General features: G+C 45.4%; 1 protein-coding gene across 1 annotated transcript in view; it reads left to right on the top strand.

Annotated features, from left to right (window-relative positions):
• The window catches only part of LOC144698411 (uncharacterized), a 33913-nt gene that overhangs the window by 3501 nt on the left and 7869 nt on the right, over positions 1 to 22543 (top strand). Inside the window, 3 exon segments of the mRNA XM_078570353.1 lie at positions 1363 to 2331; positions 19368 to 19601; positions 19686 to 20507. Of these exon segments, the coding sequence (XP_078426479.1) occupies positions 1363 to 2331; positions 19368 to 19601; positions 19686 to 20507 (2025 nt within the window).

The raw sequence follows: 22543 nt of genomic DNA, 5'->3' as shown, positions 1-22543 counted from the left end.
TAAGATTGAGGTGAAAAGTCAGAACATGTCTAAAGCTGTTCCCTGTGTGATGTAAGGAGGGTTTTTATTGGATCAGGTACAAGGCCAGGAGGACTTTGAAAAACAATAGAGAGTCCAACAATAGAGAGCCCAAAGGGTCTGGAGGGGGAGAGTTAATAAACCCGGGGAATCAAAGGGCCAGTAGGACATTGAGAAACAATCGAGAGCCCAAAGGGTCTGGAGGGGGAGAGTTAATAAACTCAGAGAATCACAGGCTGCACAAACTTCAAGTGTGAGCCCAGACCCATTTTAAAACAGTGAACAAATAAATCCCTGATTTTACTGAGATTCTTTTCCGTGTCCCAGCTCCTGTAAATACTGACGGGAAAGGGACCGGAATCTCTGGAGGCTCCACTCCGCTGGCTGCTCGTGAGGAAGTGATCTCCAACCAGATTAATGTGCTTCTGCTGTGAGTATTTAATAAAGTGTCCGAACCTCTCATTGTGCTTCCAGTCCAATATCCCCCTCATCCATGGATCTTCCATTTTACCAATGGGGAAAAAAAAATGCCCGTTCACAGATTGGTCTCGGCTGGTTTACCCAGAATCCCCATGGGTCAGAAAGTCCCCTGTCAATGAGAACAGGAACCCATAGCGCCGGAATGAGGGCCGGGCTGTGCTCTGAGGCAGGGGCACAGCTGGGCGATGTTACTGAGGTGGAAATGGGTGGTTTTAGTGATCTGTAGTCAGAAGCTCAGTTTGGGCTGAAATATGACAACAAGATTGCGAATATTCTGGTTCAGCTTCAGAGAGCTGGTTAGGGAGTGGAGACAATGGCTTTCATTTTCCCAACGTTTAAATGGAGGGAATTTCTGCTCATCCAGTACTGGATGTCAGACAAGTTAGGACGTTGTGTGAGTTGGAGGTGATGGTGTTCATTGACACCTGTTACCTTCGTCCTTCTAGGTGGAGGAGGTTGAGGGTGTGGGAGATTCTGCCAAAGTTCTGGTCGAGCTGAAGATGTATTAAACACATCTTCACCCACTGAATCGCCCACCTCTCTCTCTCCTCCCATGGAGGCCAGAATCTTGTATAGGCCCAGACTGGATGGCAGGTTCCCTTCTCTGAAGGACATTAGTGAACCAGTTGAGTTTTTATGACAATCCAGCAGTTTTCATGGTCACTTTTTCCTAGTGCCGGCCCCACAAATTACTAGATTCATTCAGCTCAGTTTCACAACCTGTTTTTGTGGGTTCTCTCTCACTCCCTTTTTTCTGTTTTAAATCAGTTTCACAGGGGATTAGAAGGAGAGGATTTGCAGTCAGGAAACAGAAACAAAACATCACAGCAGAATCTGACAGTCACCCAATTTATCATAACCTGAATATCATTTGATTTTGAACATGGAAAGAAAAAGCACCGTTCACATCGCGGAGAAACCGTACACGTGCTCTGTGTGTGGACGAGGCTTCAACCAATCATCTGGCCTGTCAAGACACAAGCGCAGCCACACCAGGGAAAAACCGTGGAAATGTGGGGACTGTGGGAAGGGATTCAGATTCCCGTCTGAGTTGGAAATTCATCGGCGCAGTCACACTGGGGAGAGGCCGTTCACCTGCTCCACGTGTGGGAAGGGATTTACTCTTTCATCCAACCTGCTGAGCCACCAGCGAGTTCACACTGACGTGAGACCTTTTAAATGCCCAGACTGTGGGAAGTGCTTTAAAAGTTCCTGGGAGCTGATGTACCATCAGTGTGTTCACACTGACAAGAGACCATTTAAATGCTCTCACTGCAGGACTGGGTTCAGGCGATCATCTCAACTCATTGTACACCAGCGAATTCACACTGGGGAGAGGCCATTCACCTGCTCCACTTGTGGGAAGGGATTCACTCATTCACCCCACCTGCTGAGACATCAGCGAGTTCACACGGGGGAGAGACCGTTCATCTGCTCTGAGTGTGGGAAGGGATTCACTCGGTCATCCCACCTGCTGACACACCAGCGAGTTCACACTGGGGAGAGGCCATTTAGCTGCCCCCAGTGTCAGAAGGGATTCACTCAGTTATCTAGCCTGCTGAGACACCAGCAAATTCACACTGGAAAGAGGCCATTTTCCTGCCCTCAGTGTGGGAAGAGATTCACTACCTCATCCAACCTGCTGACACACCAACGAATTCACACTGGAGAGAGGCCATTCACCTGCCCTCAGTGTGGGAAGAGATTCACTACCTCATCCAACCTGCTGACACACCAGCGAGTTCACACTGAGGAGAGACCATTCATCTGCACCCAGTGTGGGAAGAGATTCACTCATTCACCCCACCTGCTGAGACACCAGCGAATTCACAAGTAACGACAGTGATGGGATTTTGCTGTTCATCACATCTAGGACTGAATCATGTTCATTGGGGTCAGTTTCTGCTGATGTTAATAAACTACAGCCCACTTACAGGGTCTAATCTGGCGAAAAGTCAAATAAATTAGTTTTGTGTTAAAGACACAGTGTGTTGAATCTTTTTAATATCACTAACACAAGTTAGTTCCTTTTGAAGGGCTCTCCATCTCCCCGTCTCCTCCATCCTCACCTCCAACAAGTGTGAGGAGCTCATGGAGCTTCTTTGTCACTAAGATTGAGACAATCCGATCAGCTGCCTCTGCTGCTTCCCTCCCTTCCACTCGCCCTCCCTAAAGCTCCCCCTTACCCGAGCCCTGAACTCACATCTTTCTGTCGTTTCCCTCCCATCTCCCCTCCTGCCCTCTCAGAGCTCATCTTGTCCATGAAACCCACCTCCTGCTCCATCAACCCTACTCCCACTAAACTGCTGATCACTCAACTTCCCAATGTCCACTGATTATGTTAATAGTTTTCTCTCTCAGGTATTGTCCCTCTCTCCTTCAGATTTCCCATCATTATACCCTTCTCAAAAAACAAATGCTTGACCCTACTGTCTTTCCAAACTATTGCCCCATCTCCAGCCTCCCTTTCCTCTCAGCCTCCCTTTCCTCTCAAGTGCTTGAACATATCACCTCCCAAATCTGTGCCCATTTTTCCCAGAACCCCATGTTTGAATCCCTCCAATCAGGTTTCCGCCCCTGCCACAGCACTGAAACAGCTCTTATCAAAGTCACAAATGACACCCTATGTGACTGTGACAAAGATAAACTCTTCCTTCTCATCCTCGACCTGTCTGCAGCCTTTGACAATGTTGACCACATCATTCTGCACCTTCGCCTCTCCCCTGTCGTCCAGCTGGGTGGGGCCGCTCTCTCCTGGTTCCATTCTTCTCTATCTAACCATAGCCAGAGACTCACTTGTAATGTCTTCCTTTTCCAATCCCACAGTTACCTCTGGTGTCCCCAAAGGATCCAGCCGTGGTCTCTTATTTCTCATTAACCTGCTCCACACAATGACATCATCTGAAAACACTGTCAGTTCTCACATTTACATTGACAGCTCCCAGCTCTGCCTCACCACCACCTCTCTCAACCTTTCCACTCTTGGTAAATTATCAGACTGTTTGATATCTGGTGGTGGATGTTCAGAAATTTCTTCAAATTAAACATTGGGAAGACTGAAGTCATTGTCTGAATGACTGGTAGAAGCAGATTCAGTAGTAACTTTGAAAAGTGATTTTAATTTCAACTTAATAAGTAAAGATTTCGAGGGCGATCGGAAAAGGGCAGGGGAGTGCGACAGATTGGTAACATTTTCAGAGACAGGACAGGCACAATGGGCTGAATGGCCACCATCCGTGCTCTATGAGATTCTATCATATGTTTATTATGAATCGTTCCATTATTATAGATGACAGAATGTCATCAAACCACAGCAGAGAAGGAGGCCATTTGGCCAATCGAATCTGTGCTGGCAAATTCAACAAGTGACCCAGTTAGTCCCACTCCCCCATTCTTTACCGCATCCCAGCGTCATTTCTCCTTCAAGAATTTATCCGATTCCATTTGAAGGTCACTCTTGAATCTGTATCCATCCGATTGTGAATTCCAAATTCTTACCACTTGTTACTGAAAAGATTTCCTCATGATGCTAGCATAAAAGCAAAATACTGCAGATGTTGGCTGTCTGAAATAAAACAGGAAATGCTGGAAAAACTCAGCAGGTCTGACAGCGCCTGTGGAGAGAGAGAAACAGAGTTAACATTTTGAGTCCGTGTATGACTCTCCTTCATTGCACAATACCAAATATAGAATAGCCTGTTCCCTAGTCGGTTCCTCGACTTTCGAGTCTAAAAAAAAGCTTGTACACTCCAGGAATTCATCCACCACAGTAATATTGCTAATTTGGTTTGCCCAACTCATATGCAGCTTAAAATCACCCCTGAATACCATAGCACCCTTGTTACATGCATCTCTAATTTCCTGTTTAATACTGTCCCCCACCTGATCACTACTGTTTGGAAGCCTACAGACAACACCCAATAATGTTTTCTTCCCATTGTTGCTTCTTAGCTCCACCCAGCCTGATTCTACATCTAGATTTTCTGAGCCAATTTCCTCTCTCATTATCACACTGAATTTGTCCTTAACTAACAATGCCACACCACCTCCTTTTCCATTTTTCCTGTCTGTCCCTAATATCGAGTATGCTTGGACATTCAGTTCCCAGCCTTGGTCACCCTGCAGCCATGTCTCTTTAATCACAATCATATTGTATCTGTTTATATCTACTTGCACTGTTAATCCATCTACCTTATTTCGAATGTTCTGTGCTTTAGACTTTTTAACATTTTTTTTGTACTGTGGCTATTTACTGTTAGCCCTTGTTTCCTCTGCCTTCCACTTTTGCTTTCTACTTTTCTGTCTCTCATTCCAATCTTTGTTTCCCTCTCTTGTGTCTCCCCGCTCAGTTTCCCATCTCCCTGTCAGTCTAGTTTAAACCCTCCCCCACAGTACTAGCAAACACCCCAGTGAAGATATTGGTTGCAGTCCTACTGGGGTGCAACCATCCACCTTGTACAGGTCCCATCTTCCCCAAAATCAGTCCCAATGTCTCAGCAATCTAGATCCCTCCCTCCTGCACCATCTTTCAGCCATGAATTAATCTGGTATATTCTCCTATTCCTGATCTTTCCAGCACGTAGCACTTGTAGTAATCCTGATTCCAGGGGAATCCTGGGGGTCTTGCTTTTTAATTTATTTCCCAGCTCCCTATATTCTGCTTTCAGGACCTCATCCCTCTTTTTCCCTACATCATCGGTACCTATATGGATAATGACCTCTTGCTGTTCACTCATCGCTCCAGAATGTCCTGCGGCCACTCAGTGACATCCTTGATGCTGGCGCCAGGGAGACAACATACCATCCTGGTGTCACTTCTGCGGCCGCAGAAACGTCTATCTGTTCCCCTTATGATTGAATCCCGTGTCAATATTTCACTTGCGCTCTCCCCACCTTGTGCAGCCGAGCTACTCGTCATGCCACAGACTTTTTAAAATTCATTCATGGGATGTGGGCGTCGCTGGCTGGGTCAGCATTTATTGCCCATCCCTAATTGCCCTTTTCAGAGGGCATTTAAGAGTCAACCACATTGCTGTGGGTCTGGAGTCACATGTAGGCCAGACCAGGTAAGGATGACAGATTTTCTTCCCTAAAGGGACATTAGTGAACCAAATGGGTTTTCACAACAATCGACAATGGTTTCATGGTCTTTAGACTTTTTAAATTCTATATTGTTTATTAAATTCAAATTCTGTGGTGGGATTCAAACCCAGGACCCCAGAGCATTACCCTGGGTGTCTGGATTATTCGTCCAGCGACAATACCACTACGCCATTGCATCCCCTTTGCTTGGACCCAGGGACCCCTGCACTACCTGCCTCATGCTTTTACTCTGTCTGGCAGTCACCCAATCACTACTCTTTACCTGTGGTATGACCACCTTACTGTATGTGATATCCACGAAGATCTCTCCTTTGCTTTTGCTCCACAGTGACCCCAGCCACAGTTCCAGCTCTGAAACGTGGATTTTAAGTAGCTGCAACTGGAGACATTTCATGCATACTTGGTCACCTGGATACTGGAAGTGTCCCTGACTTCCCACATCTCACAGGAGGAGCATTCCACTTGGCCGAGCTGCCCTGCCATGACTTAACTGTATAAGCCAGTTAACTAATGGACTAGCTGCAGCTGCAAGCAGAGCCTGTATAATCTTGGTTTTAAAGCTGGACTAAAACTCACTTTCTCCCAACCCAAAGAGTAACTTTTAGCAATACTTAGAAGGACAAGGGCAGCAGACAGAGGGGAACACCACCACCTGGAAGTTCCCCTCCAAGCCACTCACAATCTTAACTTGGAAATATGTTGCCATTCCTTCACTGTTGCTGGATAAAAATCCTGGAATTCCTCCCTAATAGCACTGTGGGTGTACCTACACCATGTGGACGACAGTGGTTCAAGAAGGCAGTTCACCGCCACCTTCTCAAGGGCAACTAGGGATAGGCAATAAATGCTGGCCTAGCCAGCGATTCCCACATCCCATAAATGAACAAAAAATTTAAAGAATGGTTAGACTTTAGAAAGAAATTAATCCTTAAAAGTCCCTCTCTTACCAAACGCCAACTTAAGCACTCAAATGCAACCTAAAGCAACACTCCAGTGAAGATAAAAGCATAACTATCGATGGCTTGCTTTTATGCTGCCTGAATCTAGCTTCCGAAAACCTGTTCAAGCCAGTTAACTAATTAACTAGCTGCAGCTGCAAGCAGAGCCTGTATAACCCCTGTTTTAAAGCTGGACTAAAACTCAACTTCTCCCAACCCAAAGAACAACTTTTAGTTAGTTGTTAAATTAAAGAAAGATTATACTTTAGATAGAATTAACCCTTAAAAGTCCCTCTCTCATCAAACTCTAGCTGAAGCACTCTGATGCAGCCCAAAGCAGCCCTCCTGTGCAGACCAGTGAGGGTGATAATGGAACATTTTTATATAAAAGTGCAGTGATACCTGATCACCTATTGAGTGAGTGAGCCTATGACAGTGTTATTCAAATAATCACAGCTACTGCAGGTGATTCTCTGGCTACAATTTGATAAGAAAGGAATCAGGAGCGTGATGTCCCATCTAGCTGGGCCCCAGTGGAGGGGCATTGGGGGAGGATGGTTTGGTTCATGGTGTCAATTACTGCAGAGGCCGAGAAGGACATGGAGGGAGAGTTCATCTTGGTGACATGGAACGTAAGTTGTGATTCTAAGAGCTCCTTCAACACTGTGACAGGGGCAACAATCATATTGGGGGGATTTAAAAATGGAATTCCTGGAAAGATGGGCATGGATTTGGGAAGTGATAAGGACTTTGGATGCAAAAGGGAGGTTGGAGATGGGGTGGGAGTTTGTAAATATGCTGTGGTCAAGGGTTGGTTTTATTGAGGAGGGGGTGATGATTGCAGATTTGAAGGACAGAACCTGAAGCGAGAGAACCATTAACAATGTCAGTGAAAATGGGGAAGTTGGAAGATCAGCAGAATAGTGAGAATAGGGTCAATGGAGCAGGAGGTGGTTCTCATGGACAAGATGAGCTCTGAATGGGCATGAGGAGACATGGCAGATAAACATAAGAAATATGAGAGTTCAGGGCTAGAAGGAGCAGCTTGAGAGGCAGTTCAGCCCGGTGTGTTAGTGGAAGGGAGAAAAGCAGCAGAGGCAGTTGATAGGATTGTCTTAATCATAGTTATCCATTAGCTCCTCACACTTGTTTTTTTCTAATTCAATCATTGAACGTGGGCATCGCAGTTGAGGCCAGCATTTATTGCTCATCCCTAATTTCCTTTGAGAAGGTGAGGGTGAGCTGCCTTTTTAAGACAGCCCTGTGGTGTAGATACACCCACAGTGCTGTTAGGGAGGGAGTTGCAGGATTTTGACCCAGCGACAGTGGAGGAACGGCGATATATTTCCAAGTCAGGATGGTAAGTGGCTTGGAGGGGAATTTCCAGGAGACGATGTTCCCATTTATCTGCTTGCCTTGTCCTTCTAGATGGTAACGGTCGTGGGTTCAGAAGGTGCTATCTAAAGAGCCTGGTGAGTTGGAGTTTGAGAACGGAGGAGACAGGAAAGGGAGAGCACTTCAAAGGAATTAACTTGTGTTATAGATATTAAAAAGACTCGGCACACTGTGTGTTTAACACAAAGCTGATTTATTTTAATTATATCCAGAATATTAACACCTATAGCTAGGCTGGAGTTTATTAACATCAGCAGAAAAAGAGCCCAATTCAGTCCTGGATGTGATTAGCAGCAAAATCCAATCACTATACTTACTTGTGAACTCGCTGGTGTGTCAGCAGGGTGGATGACTGAGTGAATCCCTTCCCACACTCAGAGCAGGTGAATGGTCTCTCCCCAGTGTGAACTCGCTGGTGCTCAGTGAGGTGAGATGACCTCCTGAACCCAGTCCCACAGTGAGAGCACCTGAACAGTCTCTCGTTAGTGTGAACATGTTGATGGGACATCAAGACCCCGGAAATTTTATAGCACTTCCCGCAGTCTGGGCATTTAAAAGGTCTCTCCCCAGTGTGACCTCGCTGGTGTATCAGCAACCTGGAGGACTGAGTGAATCCCTTCCCACACACTGGCAAGAGAATTGCCACTCCCCAGTGTGAACTTGCTGATGTGTCAGCAGGTCGGATGTCCGAGTGAATCCCTACCCGCACTTGGAGCAGATGAATGGCCTCATCCCAGTGTGAACTTGCTGATGTACCAGCAAGGTCGATAATTGCGTGAATCCCTTCCCACAATCGGAGCAGGAAAACGGTCTCTCCCCAGTGTGAATGCGCCGGTGTGTCACCAGGTGGGATGACCGAGTGAATCCCTTCCCACACTCAGGGCAGGTGATGGTCTCTCTCCAGTGTGAAGTCGCTGGTGTACAGTGAGTTGAGATGACCACCTGAACCCAGTCCCGCAGTGAGAGCACCTGAATGGTCTCTCATCAGTGTGAACATTTTGATGGGACATCAAGTCCCCAGAACTTTTGAAGCACTTCCCACAGTCTGGACATTTAAAACGTGTCTCGTCAGTGTGAATGTGCCGGTGTGTCAGCAGGTTGGATGACTGAGTGAATCCCTTCGCACACTCGGAGCAGGTGAACGGCCTCTCACCAGTATGAACTCGCTGGTGTCTTGTCAGGTGGCATGATCGAGTGAAACCTATCCCGCAGTCAGGGCAGGTGAATGGCCTCTCCCCAGTGTGAGTGAGCTTGTGACTTTCCAGCTGAACTGGATAATTATATCCCTTCCCACAGTCTCCACATTTCCACAGTTTCTCCCTGTTGTGGCTTTATTTGTGTTTTGATAGGTTAGATGATCGGCTGACGCCTCGTCCACACACAGAACACGTGTCCGGTTTCTCTCCACTGTGAACGGTGCTTTTTCCTTCCATGTTCAAATTCCGATGATATTCTGGTTATGATAAATTGGGTGACTCTGTCAGATCCCAATGTGATGTTTGGTTTCAGCTTCCTGACTGCAAATCCTTCCCTTCCAATATTCTGTGAAATTGATATAAAACAGAAAAAGAGCGTGAGACAGAACCCAGAAGACACAAATGCAGGTTGTGAAATTGAGCTGAATGAATCTGGTAATTTGTGGGGCCGGCACCAGGAAAAAGTGACCATGAAAACTGCTGGATTGTCGTAAAAACCCAACTCGTTCACTGATGTCCTTCAGGGTGGGAATCTGGTCTGGGCCTAAACAAGACTCTGGCTCTATGGGTGGAGAGAGGGTGTGTGTGAGAGAGAGGTGGGAGAGGCAGGTGGTGGAGAAAAATTTGATATCTATAATTTGACAAGAACGTTGACAGAATCACCCAAACCCTCAGATTCCACCACCTAGACAGACCAGGGTATGTGAACACCAGCACCTCCAAGTTCCCACCCAAGTCATGCACCATCCTGACTTGTCTGACGTCAAGTACGGGATGTGTAGAAGTTTCCTCTGAAGCTGAACCAGATTGTTCACTTCCATGGTGTCATATGTGACTCCCAGATGAGCTTCCAACCACATATCCACATCATCACCAAGGCTGCCTATTTCTACCTCAGTAATATGGCCTGACTCCACCTTAGTCTCAGTTTATCTCCTGCAGAAACCATTATCCATTCCTTTGTTACTGCAAGGCTAAACTATCCTAACACACTCCCAGTCGGCCTTCAACATTAAACCATCCCCCTCCAACTCCCGTAATCTTGAGGTCATTCAAAGCTCTGTTGCTTGTGTGTTTAGTCGTACTGTCTTGTTCACCCAGTACCACTGTGCTTGCTGACTTACAAAGGCTCCCAGTTAAGAAGCACCAACTTTTAAAATTCTCAAACAAAAACAAAAATAGCTGGAAAAACTCGGTCTGACAGCATCTGCGGAGAGGAACACAGTTAACGTTTTGAGTCTGTATGACTCTTCATCAGAACTAAGGAGAAATAGAAATGAGGTGAAATACAAGCTGGTTGAGGGGGGTGGGACAGGTAGAGCTGGATAGAGGGCCAGTGATAGGTGGAGGCAAAGAAGAGATTGCTAAAGATGTCATAGACAAAAGGACAAAGGATAAGGTTCTCATCCTTGTTTTCCTCCATGGTTGTTATCATTCCTATCTCCACAATCACCACCAGCCACACAATCTCCAAGATCTCTGCACTCATCTAATTCCAGCCTCCTGAGAATTCCCGATTTTAATCGCCATCAGTGACTGTTCCTTCAATTGCCTAGGCCACAAGCTCAGGAATTTCCTCCTTAAACCTCTCTGCCTCTCCACGTCATTTTCCTCCTTTAAGATATTCCTTAAAACCTACCTCTTTGACAAAGCTTTTGGTGACCTGCCCTAATATCTCCTTATGTGGCTGTATCAAATGTTACTTTGTAACATTTCTGTGAAATGCATTGGAAAGTTTTATACTGTTTAAGGCACAATATAAATACAAATGATTGTCACTGACTTGGACATATATCGTTGTTCTGCCTCATCAATAAGACATTGTAACTCAAAGTGTGAAGCAACTTGATGGACAATGTCCACATTTTGTCATTGGAAAAATTTCAAAAACATTGCCCTCTTCAAAGATGGAGGTCGCGCATGCGCCTCGCTGCAAATGGCCCCATTAAAGATGGCGGCCGTTAATCCGGGTCAGGAACTGGGAGAAAGCTGCGGCCCTGCTCTGTGCAAAGGAGGGGGACGGTCCCGGGTATTGGTTCGTTGTTTTTCGAGGTTTACGGTTTACATAACATTTACGAAACCTATTCAACCACCGGCCAGATTCCGCCATCGCACCACTCCGCCATCCCACCCTCTTCGCCTTTACCGAATGCGAATCCGAGAAAAATGCTTCCCTCCATCGCCATTAATCACACCGCGCATGCTTCACTCAGCCCTGCCCCGCCCCTTATTCACTCCGATTGGTTGGACGACCAGCCGCTTCGCCTCGCCTACAGCCCCGCCCTCTCCTTTCCTATTGGTCCGGCTCTGCCGTCAATCAGCCGGGCATTGTGAGCTGTCAGGTGAGAGGTCACCGTCGTGAGCCGGTTAATAAAAACATGGGAAATTGAAGCAGGAATAGGTCATTAAGCTCTTCGAGCCTGCGCCGCCATTTAATATGATCATGGCTGATCTTCTATCTCAATGGCATACTCCCACTCTCTCCCCATACTCCTTGACGCCCCTAGAGTCTAGAAATCTGTCTGTTTCCTTCTGAAATATATTCAGTGACTTTGCCACCACAGCCCCCTGTGATAGGGAGCTCCACAGGTTGACCACCCTTTGAGAGAAAAAATTTCTCCTCATCTCAATTCTAAATGGCCTACCCCGTATCCTGAGATTGTGACCTCTTGTTCTAGACCCCACCCCAACCCCCACGTCGCCGCCGTCCCCCCACCCACCCGCCCCCCCGACCCCAACCAGGCAGAGGAAACGTCATTCCTGCATCCAGTCTGTCCAGCCCTGTCAGAATTTTATACGTTTCAATGAGATCCCCTCTCATTCTTCTAAACTCCAATAAATACAGGCTTTGTTGGCCCAACCTGTCCTCATACGACAATCCTGCCATCCCAGGAATCAGTCTGGTCAACCTTCGCTACTCCCCTTCTATGGCAAGTATATCCTTTGTTAGGTAAGGAGACAAAACTTCACACAATACTCCAGGTGTGATCTTACCAAGGCCCTGTATAGCTGCAGTAAGACATCCTTGTTCCTGTACTCACGTCCTCTTGCAATGAAGGCCAGCATACCATCTTCCTTAACAGCTCGCTGCACCTGCATGCTTGCTTTCAGTGATTGGTGTACAAGGACACCCACGTCCCTTTGTACATCAACATTTCCCAATGTATCACCATTTAAATAATACTCTGCCATTCTGTTTTTCCTACCAAAGTGAATAACTTCACACTTATCCATGTTATACTGCATCTGCTAAGTATTTGCCCACTCACTCGACTTGTCTAAATCACCTTGAAGCCTCTTGACATCCTCCTCACCACTCACATTTCCACTTAGTTTTTTGTGGGCAGCAAACTTGGAAATATTACATTTGTTTCCCTCCTCCAAATCATTGATATATACGGTGAATAGCTGGGGCCCAAGCACTGATCCCTGCGGTACCCTACTAGTCACCATCTGCTATTCCAAAAAAGACCCATTTATTCCTACTCTCTGTTTTCTGTCCGCTAACCAGTTCTCAATCCATACCAATATATTACCCCCAATCCCATGTGCTTTAATTTTGCACACTAACCTCTTATGTGGGACTTTAACCTTTCTGAAAATCCAAATATGCCACATCCACTGGTTCTCCCTTATCTATTCTGCTGGTCATGTCCTCAAAAAACTCCAGGAGGTTTGTCAAACATGATTACCGTTTCATAAATCCATGTTGACTTTGTCTAATCCTGTTGATATTTTCTAAGTATCCTGTTATCACATCCTTTAATAATAGATTCTAGCATTTTCCCTACCACAGATGTTAGGCTAACCGGTCTGTAATTCCGGTTCTTCCCTCCTTTTTTAAATCGTGGGGTTACATTTGCCACCTTCCAATCTGCTGGGACTATTCCAGAATCTACAGAATTTTGGAAGATGACAACCAATGCATCCACTATTTCCATGGCCACCTTCTTTAGTACCCTGGGATATAGATTATCAGGCCCTGGGGATTTATCAGCTTTCAGTCCCATTAATTTCTCCAGCACTGTTTTTTTAAGTAATATTAATTTCCTTCAATTCCTCCTTCTCATTAGACCTTTGGTTCCCTAGTATTTCTTGGAAGTTATTTGTGTCTTCCTCCATGAAGACAGAACTAATGTTGTTGTTTAATTGCACTACCATATCCTTGTTCTCTATTATAAATTCTCCTATTTCGGACTGTAAGTGACCTACATTTGTCTTCACTAATCTTTTTCTTTTTACATGCTTGTGGAAGCTTTTACAGTCCTCTTTTATGTTCCTTGCAAGTTTACACTCGTAATCTATTTTCCCCTCTTAATCAATCTCTTGGTCCTCCTTTGCTGAATTCTAAACTGCTCCCAATCCTCAGGCTTGCTATTTTTTCAAGCAACTTTATATGACTCCTCTTTGGATCTAATACTACACTTCATTGGTTTTGCTAGCCATGGTTGGGCCACTTTTCCTGTTGTGTTTTTGCACCAGAAAGGAATATATAACTGTTGCAATGCATACATTCATTCCTTATATATTAGCCATTGCCTATGCACCATCATGCCTTTTAATGAAATTCTCCAATTTATCTTCGCCAACTCACGCCTTATACCTTTGAGTTCCCTTTGTTTAGATTTAGGACCCGAGTTTTGAATTGAACTACTTTATTTTCCAACCTAAGGAAGAATTCTCTCATGTTATGGTCACTGTTCCCTAAAGGACCCCACACCACAAGATTATTAATTAACTCCTTCTCATTGCACAAAACCAAATCCAAGATAGCCTGTTCACTAGTTGGTTCTTCGACATACTGGTATAAAAAACCATCCTGTACAGACTCCAGGAATTTATCCACCACAGTGTTATTGATAATTTGATTTGCCCAGTCTATATTAGATTAAAGTCATCCATGATTACTGTAGCACCCTTGTTATATGCGTCTCTAATTTCCTTTTTAATACTGTCCCCTGCCTTACTACTACCATTTGGAGGCCTGTTCACAACTCCCACTAATGTTTTCCACCCCTTGTTGCTTCTTAGCTCCACCCAGACTGATTCTACATCTAGATTTTCTCAGCCGATATCCTCTCTCACTATTGCACTGATTTCATCCTTAACTAACAATACCACTCCACTTTATTTTTCTTTGTGCCTGCCCTTCCTTTAGGATATTTATATCGAATACCCTTGGATATTCAGTTCCCAGCCTTGGTCACCCTGCAGCTGTGCCTTTGTAATCGCAATCATATCACAGCTGTTTACATCTATTTGCACTATTAATTCATCTACCTTATTGCGAATGCTCCATGCATTCAGGGACAGTGCCTTTAGACTTGTCTTTATTCACATCTTCTTTTGTACTATTGCCCTATTTGCTGCTAGCCCCCGTTTCCTCTGCCTTCCACTTTTGCTTTTTACTTCCCTGTCTTTCATGTCTATCTTTGTTTCCCTCTTCTGTGTCTCCCACTCAGGTTCCCATCCCCCTGGAGTCTGTGGGCTGTGGTGCAGGTGCCAATGATTGTGATTTGGGGGATCCCATGGAATCCCCTCTGGGGCAGCTTTCCTGGTGAGCCAGTCTGCCTGGTTATTACCATCACCCTCTTCACTAACTCCTGCTGCTGACGTACCTTCACCTTACAAACAGCAATTTGTCCTGGACACTTACCAGCAACATCCCTGATCATTCAGAGTTTGTAGTGGTGACTGAGTGGTTTCCTTTCTGTTGTCGAGAAGACATATGTTTTTTGCCAGGATAAAAGATTCTGCATGAGGGAATTACAACTATAAGAGCTTTCAGAATGGTGGTGCTTCTCTCAGGAATGGTTTGAAGGGCTGTGATGATGCTTTCTAGGCTGAATATTGTGGTGGTTATTTAATAAGGATATTACAGCTGTCATGAGGAATCAAAGACACAGAACCAGTCTGGCACAGACCTTGTTTATAAAACAAAGATCCATCCAGATGAACAGTGGAGTCTAACAATGATGTGGCTTTTACTGGTTCATTATACATGGCCTCTTTCACCTGACATGTATGTGAGGTTCTTTCATACTGCAACATCCCACCCAATTCTTAATTGTGAGGTTGCAGGATATTAATTCATCTACTCTATTACATCAGCGATACTCCCTTAATTGACTCTGTATTAAAAATGTCACTGTGATATGTGTGGTATGTAGAATTATTGAATTAAACTCTACCAGGTAACTCTGTGTGCTTAATTAACCAGTGAACTCTTCATATCTGCTTAGTACACTGGGCAATCGATCTTTGCACAAGGGTGAGTATGTCTAAGAGCTGTCCAACTGGAAAATCTTCTCCATTCACCTTTTGCATTACGACAGCAGACTGTTCTGACTCCACCAGCAGGGCTTTGAAATCAGTTTTAAAATCTTGCAAAGAGCCAGCACAGGCATGATGGGCCAAATGGTTTCCATCTGTGCTGTATCATTCTGTAAAGCAGAGAATATTCAGTATCTGGAGATAAATGAGAGAGGAACCATTAAGAAAAGCTTTATAAGTTCTACGTAGTTCCACAGCAGAGCAACGGTTTGAATCACTTTGAGAAATAGAACATAGCATTGCACCCGTTCAAAAGCATGTATGTGATTTCTTAAGTTAACGTATCCCAATTTTTAACAAAATTATTTTCCATTCCGTGTTTGGAGAATCAATGGCGCTACTGTTACCCAACATGCCCGACGGCTGTGAATGTGCCCGATTAACGGTACAGGAACCCAGTGCGCAGGTACAATGCTGGATTCGATCTCGGGCATGCGCAGTGTCACTTTGATCAGACCTCCGTGAGTGCAATGGACGCTTTTTTCTGCGGGTGAGAGCTGGCGGGGCGGAATGAGGAACGGAGCCGGGAGTCCTGGGTGGAGAGAGGGGAGATTTTATAAACAACCGCTGGAGGCCACAAGCTCCGAATTAGACCCTGCAGGTCCGGCGTTTGTAATTCCGGGGCTTTTTCTCTGGAACAGGCCCAGATTAACGACCACCATCTTTGTTCAGCGCTGAGCAGAGCGCGTGCGCGACAATCTTGGTGACGCAACAGAGTGTGGGCGGGGCTCCAGGTTCCCGGTGAGCAGCAGATTGACAGGTCCGGGTTAACGGCCGCCATCTTTCCAGGAGCCAGGTGCTTTAGGACGCATGCGCGGCGATCCGAAGAACGGAAGACACCAGAATTCGGAGCAGGAATAGGCCATTCGGCCCGTCGAGTCTGCTCCGCTGATGAAATAAACTCATGGCTGATCTGATTGTTCCTCCTGCCCTCATAATCCTTGAGTCCCTTGTAGACTGAGCTCATTGGATTCCACAGACGAATGACCTTCTGAGAGAAGAAATTTCTCCTCATCTCAGTGTTAAATGGGAGACTTCTTAGTTTTAAACACTGCCCCTTAGTGCTAGATTCTCCCTATGAGGGGAAACACCTTTCAGCATCTATCTGTCTAGAGCCCTCAGAATCTTATATGTTTCAATAAAATCCTTGCCCATTCTTATTAACTCCAATGAGTACAACCTCTAACCTTGCTTCAAATGACAAACTCCCTCATCCCAAGAATCAGACTAGTGAACCTTTACTGAACTGCCTCCTGTGCAAATAATAAGCCTTAAGTATTCTGGGACTGGAAAAAGGAGGGAATGTTGTGAATTTCTTTCCTGGACTAACAGTGATGAATTTTGGAAACTCTTTTTACAGGTGGTTAGAAGGGGAGGATTTACACACAGCAAGCTCAACTCAAGAGAAAGGTTTGTTTATTCTGAATTTCTAACCACTAGTGACACTTATGACTCTTGTAATCTCCTTTCACAGGGAGCTAAAGATTTGAAAACTGATATTTTTCCCTGATTCAGTGCTTCTGATATCTTTCCAACTGCAGGCTCCAGCAGGAGATTTTAAATTTGAAAACAGTGAAATTGTTTCGGAGGTGAGTACTATTGAACATTCATCTACACTTTAGAGCTTTTAGTGCTGTGCTCTGGCTCCATGACTCTGGAGCTGGTGTGGCCCCTTTACTGTGGATCTGAATCCATGTCCATCTATTGCTATGATTCACCTCTGCCCTCCCTGATCACCTTTCTGCCATGGTCTAACTTCCTCTGCCTGCAATAATGGTTGTAATTTAACTATGTTTGGTACTTTACTGTTCTTTCTGCAGTTACTGCCTGACCTGCTGAGTACTTTCAGCATTTGCTCTTTTTATTTCAGTTTTCCAGCAGCTGCAATATTTTGCTGTTGTTTTATTCCAAGTGTTTCCCTCAGAACTGAGTCTAGAAACACAGATAGACCAATTAAGAACTGATTGGTAATGGGCTGGGTGTTGGTGGAAAGGTTGATTCCCGGCCCCCAGAATGGGTCCTTTTTCACAGAATCATTGAATGGTTACAATACAGAAGGAGGCCATTTAGCCCATCTGGCTGGCTCTCTGCAAGAGCAGATCAGTTAGTCCCACTCCCCTGCCCTTTCCTCATAGCCCAGTAGTTTTTTTTTCTCTCCAGGATCTTATCCAATTCCCTTTGTTTTGTTGCATCAGTTTGAGCTGGAGTGGAGATGAAGGAGAAGCTGCTGGGTTTAACCTCAAGGACCTTGGAAGTGAGTTGGGACCAACAATTTTAGTTGTGAAACTGTCAAGGGAGGAAAATTCGAGGAGAGATCTGGTTGCTAAATGGACATTTAGGAACAAGCATTTCTTCAGATGCTTCAATCTATTTTACATATACATATTTTAAAAGTTTGTGGAATTTGGGTGACACTAACAAGACCAGCAGCAGATATTGTCAATCCCCAGTTACCTGTGGGGAAGATAATGTTTGACCTTCTTGAACTGCTGCAGTCCATGTGGTGAAGGTGCTCCCATAATGATGTTAGATAAGGAGTTACAGGTTATTCACCCAGTGGTGATGAAGGAATGGTGATATATGTCCAAATCAATGACAATGATTTGCATTTATATTGTGTCTTTAACATAATAAAACTTTCCAGGACATTCACTGAAATGTTGCAAAGCAACATTAGACACCGAGTCACATAAGATGATATTAGGGCAGGCGACCAAAAGCTTAGTCAATGAGGTAAAGAAGTGGAGATATTAAAGGAGGAAATTCCAGAGCTTGGGCCTAGGCAACTGAAGCAATAGCCACCATTGCTGGTGTGATTAAAATGTGGAATGCTCATGATGCTGCAATTAGATCATCGCAGGTATCTCAAAGGGTTATGTGACTGGGGGAGATTACAGAGATACGGATGGGTAAGTCTAGAGGTAACAAAGGAATGGAGGAGAGTTTCAGAAGCAGATGAGCTGAGACTAGGAAAGAGCCGAGCAATGTTACTGAGGTGGAAATAGGCGGTCTTGGTGATGATGCGGATCAGTGGTCAGAAGCTCAGTTTGGGGTAAAAGATGACAGCGATCTTGTGAACAGTCTGGTTCAGCTTCATACAGTTTCTGGGGAGAGGGATGGAGTCAGTGGTTATGGAGTGGAATTTGCAGCAGGGACTGAAGACAATGGCAATCATATTCCCAGTATTTAGTTGAAGGAAATTTCTGTTCACCCAGGATTGGATGTTAGACAAGTCAGGATGTTGTCTGAGTTGAAGGGGAACTTGCAGGCGATGATGTTCACATACACCTTCTACCCTGGTCCTTCCAGGTGGTTGAGCTTGACAGTTTGGGAGGTTCTGTCACTTTTTGGCCAAACTGTAGATTTATAAAAGGACTCTCTTTCATCCGCTGCCTCTCTTTTTCATCCGCTGCCTCTCTCTCTCTCTCTTCCCCTCTCTTTATCTTTCTCTTTCTCCCTCTCTCTACCTCTCCTTCTATATCTCTATTCCTCGCTCTCGCACTCGCTCGCGCTCTCTCTCTCTCACTCGCGCTCTCTCTCTCGCTCGCGCTCTCTCTGTCTCTCGCGCGCTCTCTCTCTCGCGTGCTGGCTCTCTCTCTCGCGCTCTCTCTCTTTTTCCTCCTATAGTGTCCAAAGTCCCCTTTAGGTCCAGACTGGGTGACATTAATGAACCAGTTGGGTTTTTATGACAGCCCTTCAGCTTTCATGGTCTTTTTCCCGATTGCAAATCCCATAAATTTGTTCAGCACAATTTCACAGTCCGTCTTTGTGTTTTTGTGGGTTCTCTGTCACTCTTTTTCTGTTTTAAATTTCACAGGGTATTAGAAGGGGAGGATTTGCATTCGGGAAACTGAAACCAAACATCACACCAGGATCTGATGGAGTTGCCCAATTTATGTTAAAGTGAATATTATCGGATTTTGAATATGGAAGGGAAAAGCACCATCCACAATGGAGAGAAACCATACATGTGTTCTGTGTGTGGACGAGGCTTCAGCCGATCATCTGGCCTGTCGAGACACAAGCACAGTCACACTAGGGAGAAACCATGGAAATGTGAGGACTGTGGGAAGAGATTCACTCATTCATCCGCCCTGCAGAATCACCAGCGAATTCACACAGGGGAGAGACCATTCACCTGCTCTGAGTGTGGGAAGGGATTCACTCGGTCAGCCACCCTGCTGAATCATTGGCGAGTTCACACTGGAGAGAGACCATTCACCTGCTCCGAGTGTGGGAAGGGATTCATCCAGTCATCCCACCTGTTGACACACCAGCGTGATCACACTGGGGAGAGACCATTCACCTGTTCTGTGTGTGGGAAGGGATTCACTCGGTCATCCCACCTGATGACACACCAGCGAGTTCACACTGGAGAGAGACCATTCACCTGCTCTGTATGTGGGAAGGGATTCATTCAATTATCCAACCTGTTGGCTCACCGGCAGGTTCATACTGGGGAGAGGCCGTTCACCTGCTCCGAGTGTGGGAAGGGATTCACTCAATCCGGCAGCCTGCATTTACACAAGCTCACTCACACTGGGGAGAGACCATTCACCTGCTCAGAGTGTGAGAAGGGATTCACTCGGTCATCTGACTTGCTTATACACCAGCGAGTTCACACTGATGAAAGACCTTTTAAATGCCCAGATTGTGGGAAGTGCTATAAAAGTTCCGGGCAATTGATATCCCACCAACGTGTTCACACTGAGGAGAGACCGTTCAAGTGCTCTCACTGTGGGACTGGGTTCAGGCGATCAACAAACCTCACTGTACACCAAAGAATTCACACTGGGGAGAGACCATTCACCTGCTCTGAGTGCGGGAAGGGATTCTCTGATTTATCCACCCTTCTGAAACACCAGCGCGCGCACACTGGGGAGAGGCCATTCACCTGCCCTGAGTGTGGGAAGGGATTCTCTCAGTCAGCCAACCTGCTGAGGCACCAGCGGATTCACACTGGGGAGAGGCCATTCACCTGCTCCGAGTGTGGGAAGGGATTCACTGACTTGTCCAACCTGCTGAGACACCAGCGAATTCATGAGTAACTACCATGATTTGATTTTGCTGTTAACCACATCCAGGAATGAACCATGTTCATTGGGATATGTTTTTTTCTTCTTCTTCTTCCTCTTCCTCCCATTTTACTTGGGGTCACCACAATGCTGCTTGATCACCTTCTCTATCTCCTCCTGTCGCTCACACATTCCTCTTCCAATCCCACTGCATTTCTGTCTCTGACCAGCACATTTTTCCATCTGGTCGTAGACCTTCGTCTTCTCCTTCTTCCTGACAGTCCCATGTCCATCACTCACCTCATTTCCTCTCTCTCTCCACAACAAACGACCAGACCATTTCAATCTCTTCTCAGCTACTTTCTTTGATGTTTCCACAATCTTCACTGACCCCCTGGTATCTAATCCTGTCCTTTCTTGTCACTCCACACATCCATCTCAGCATCTGTATCTCATTAGTATCCAGTCGTTGTCCTCTCTTCTTGATATTGTCCAAGTTACCCCAGGTATTTGAAGCTACTCATGTTGTCCAAGTCTTCACCCATCATCTTTACACCTTCACTCTGATTGTCTTCCTTAGGCTCAAACCAACAGTCCATAGACTGGGTCTTTGGTTCACTAATGTCCTTCAGGGAAGGAAATCTGTATGGACTCGAAATGTTAACTCAGTTTTTCTATTTCCATTGATGCTGCTAGACCTGCTGAGATTTTTCAGCATTTTCTGGTTTTATTTCAGTTTCCCAGCATTCATAGTATTTTTCTTTTATTTAAAACAATCTCCATGTTGTATGGCCTTCCCGGTATTTCTCCATCACTTGTCTCAAAACAAAAATAGCTTTGGGATCTGTTTCTGCTGATGTTAATAAACTCTATCCCAGTTATATGTGTTAATACTCTGGATGAAAGTCAAATAAATCAGCTTTAACAGATAGTATGATGAGTCATTTTTATCTCTCTCACAAATTAGTGCCTTGTTAAGGTCTCTCCCTCTCCCCTGTCTCTTCCTCCTCACCAACAACAAGTGTGAGGAGCTCATGGTGCTTCTTTGTCTCTAAGATTGAGACAATCTGAACAGCTGCCACTTCCTCTTCCCTCCCTCTACTAGCCCACCAGGAAAAACTGCACCTCAAGATCGGCCCAGTTGTAGCCCTAAACTCACATCTTTCTTTAATTTCTCTCCTGTCTCCCCTTATCCCCTCAAGAGCTCCTCTTGTCCATGGGATCCACCTTCTCCTCGATTGACCCTATTCCTACTAAACTGCTGACCACACAGAAGAGTTTTGAAGGAGGGTAAGTTTATGCAGGGTGGAAGATGGGGGACCAATCAGGAGAAGATTGGAATTGTCAATTCTGGATGTAACAAAGTCATGGATGAGGATTTCAGCAGCAAATGTGCTGAGGCAGGATGGAAACAACTGATATTACAAGGATAGATGGAGGTGATCTTAGTGTTGGAGAGGATATGTCATCCGTAGCTCAGCCCTCACCTCAGGGTCAAATAGGAAACCAAGGTTGCAATTGGCCTGGTTCAGCCTCAGACTGTGGCCAGGGAGGGGGATGGAGCTGGTAATGAGGGTAACAAAGTTTATGGTGGGGGGAGGTTTCATGGGCCTGACTATTAATCCACCTCCTGGGCCACACTGTATAGACCAGAGAATTGATCCAATTCTGCCTCATTGGATTACAAGCCATTCGGTCCCATCTCAATGTGTTGGAGAAAATTACTGTTCACCAATTGGGTTTTCAATGACGCTGTTACAACCCATAATTTTCCATGTGAGAGAATGTGCCTCATCAATGACTACAGGAGCCCAATGTGATTCCTCAGCACCGGATTGTACTCTCAGCACATGCAGTGCAAGTGGTGGATGTGCAACATGCTGATCAGAAGCTGGGCAGAGAGGACAGGGAATATTGGGTCCAGGAACAGACCATTTATTTCAACTAGCTTGGGTGGTTATCTTCAACATGAATCTCCTTCCATTCCATCTTCCTCATCTCAGTCTTTCAGCTTATCGTTCTATTCTCTTTTCTCTCATGTAACCATCTTTCCTTTTGAAAACAT

This window comes from Cetorhinus maximus, chromosome 23, assembly GCF_964194155.1.
Source record: "Cetorhinus maximus chromosome 23, sCetMax3.hap1.1, whole genome shotgun sequence".
In the NCBI taxonomy this organism is placed as follows: domain Eukaryota; kingdom Metazoa; phylum Chordata; class Chondrichthyes; order Lamniformes; family Cetorhinidae; genus Cetorhinus; species Cetorhinus maximus.
Note: the sequence above shows the minus strand (reverse complement) of the source record. Positions and strands in the feature narration are given on the sequence as shown.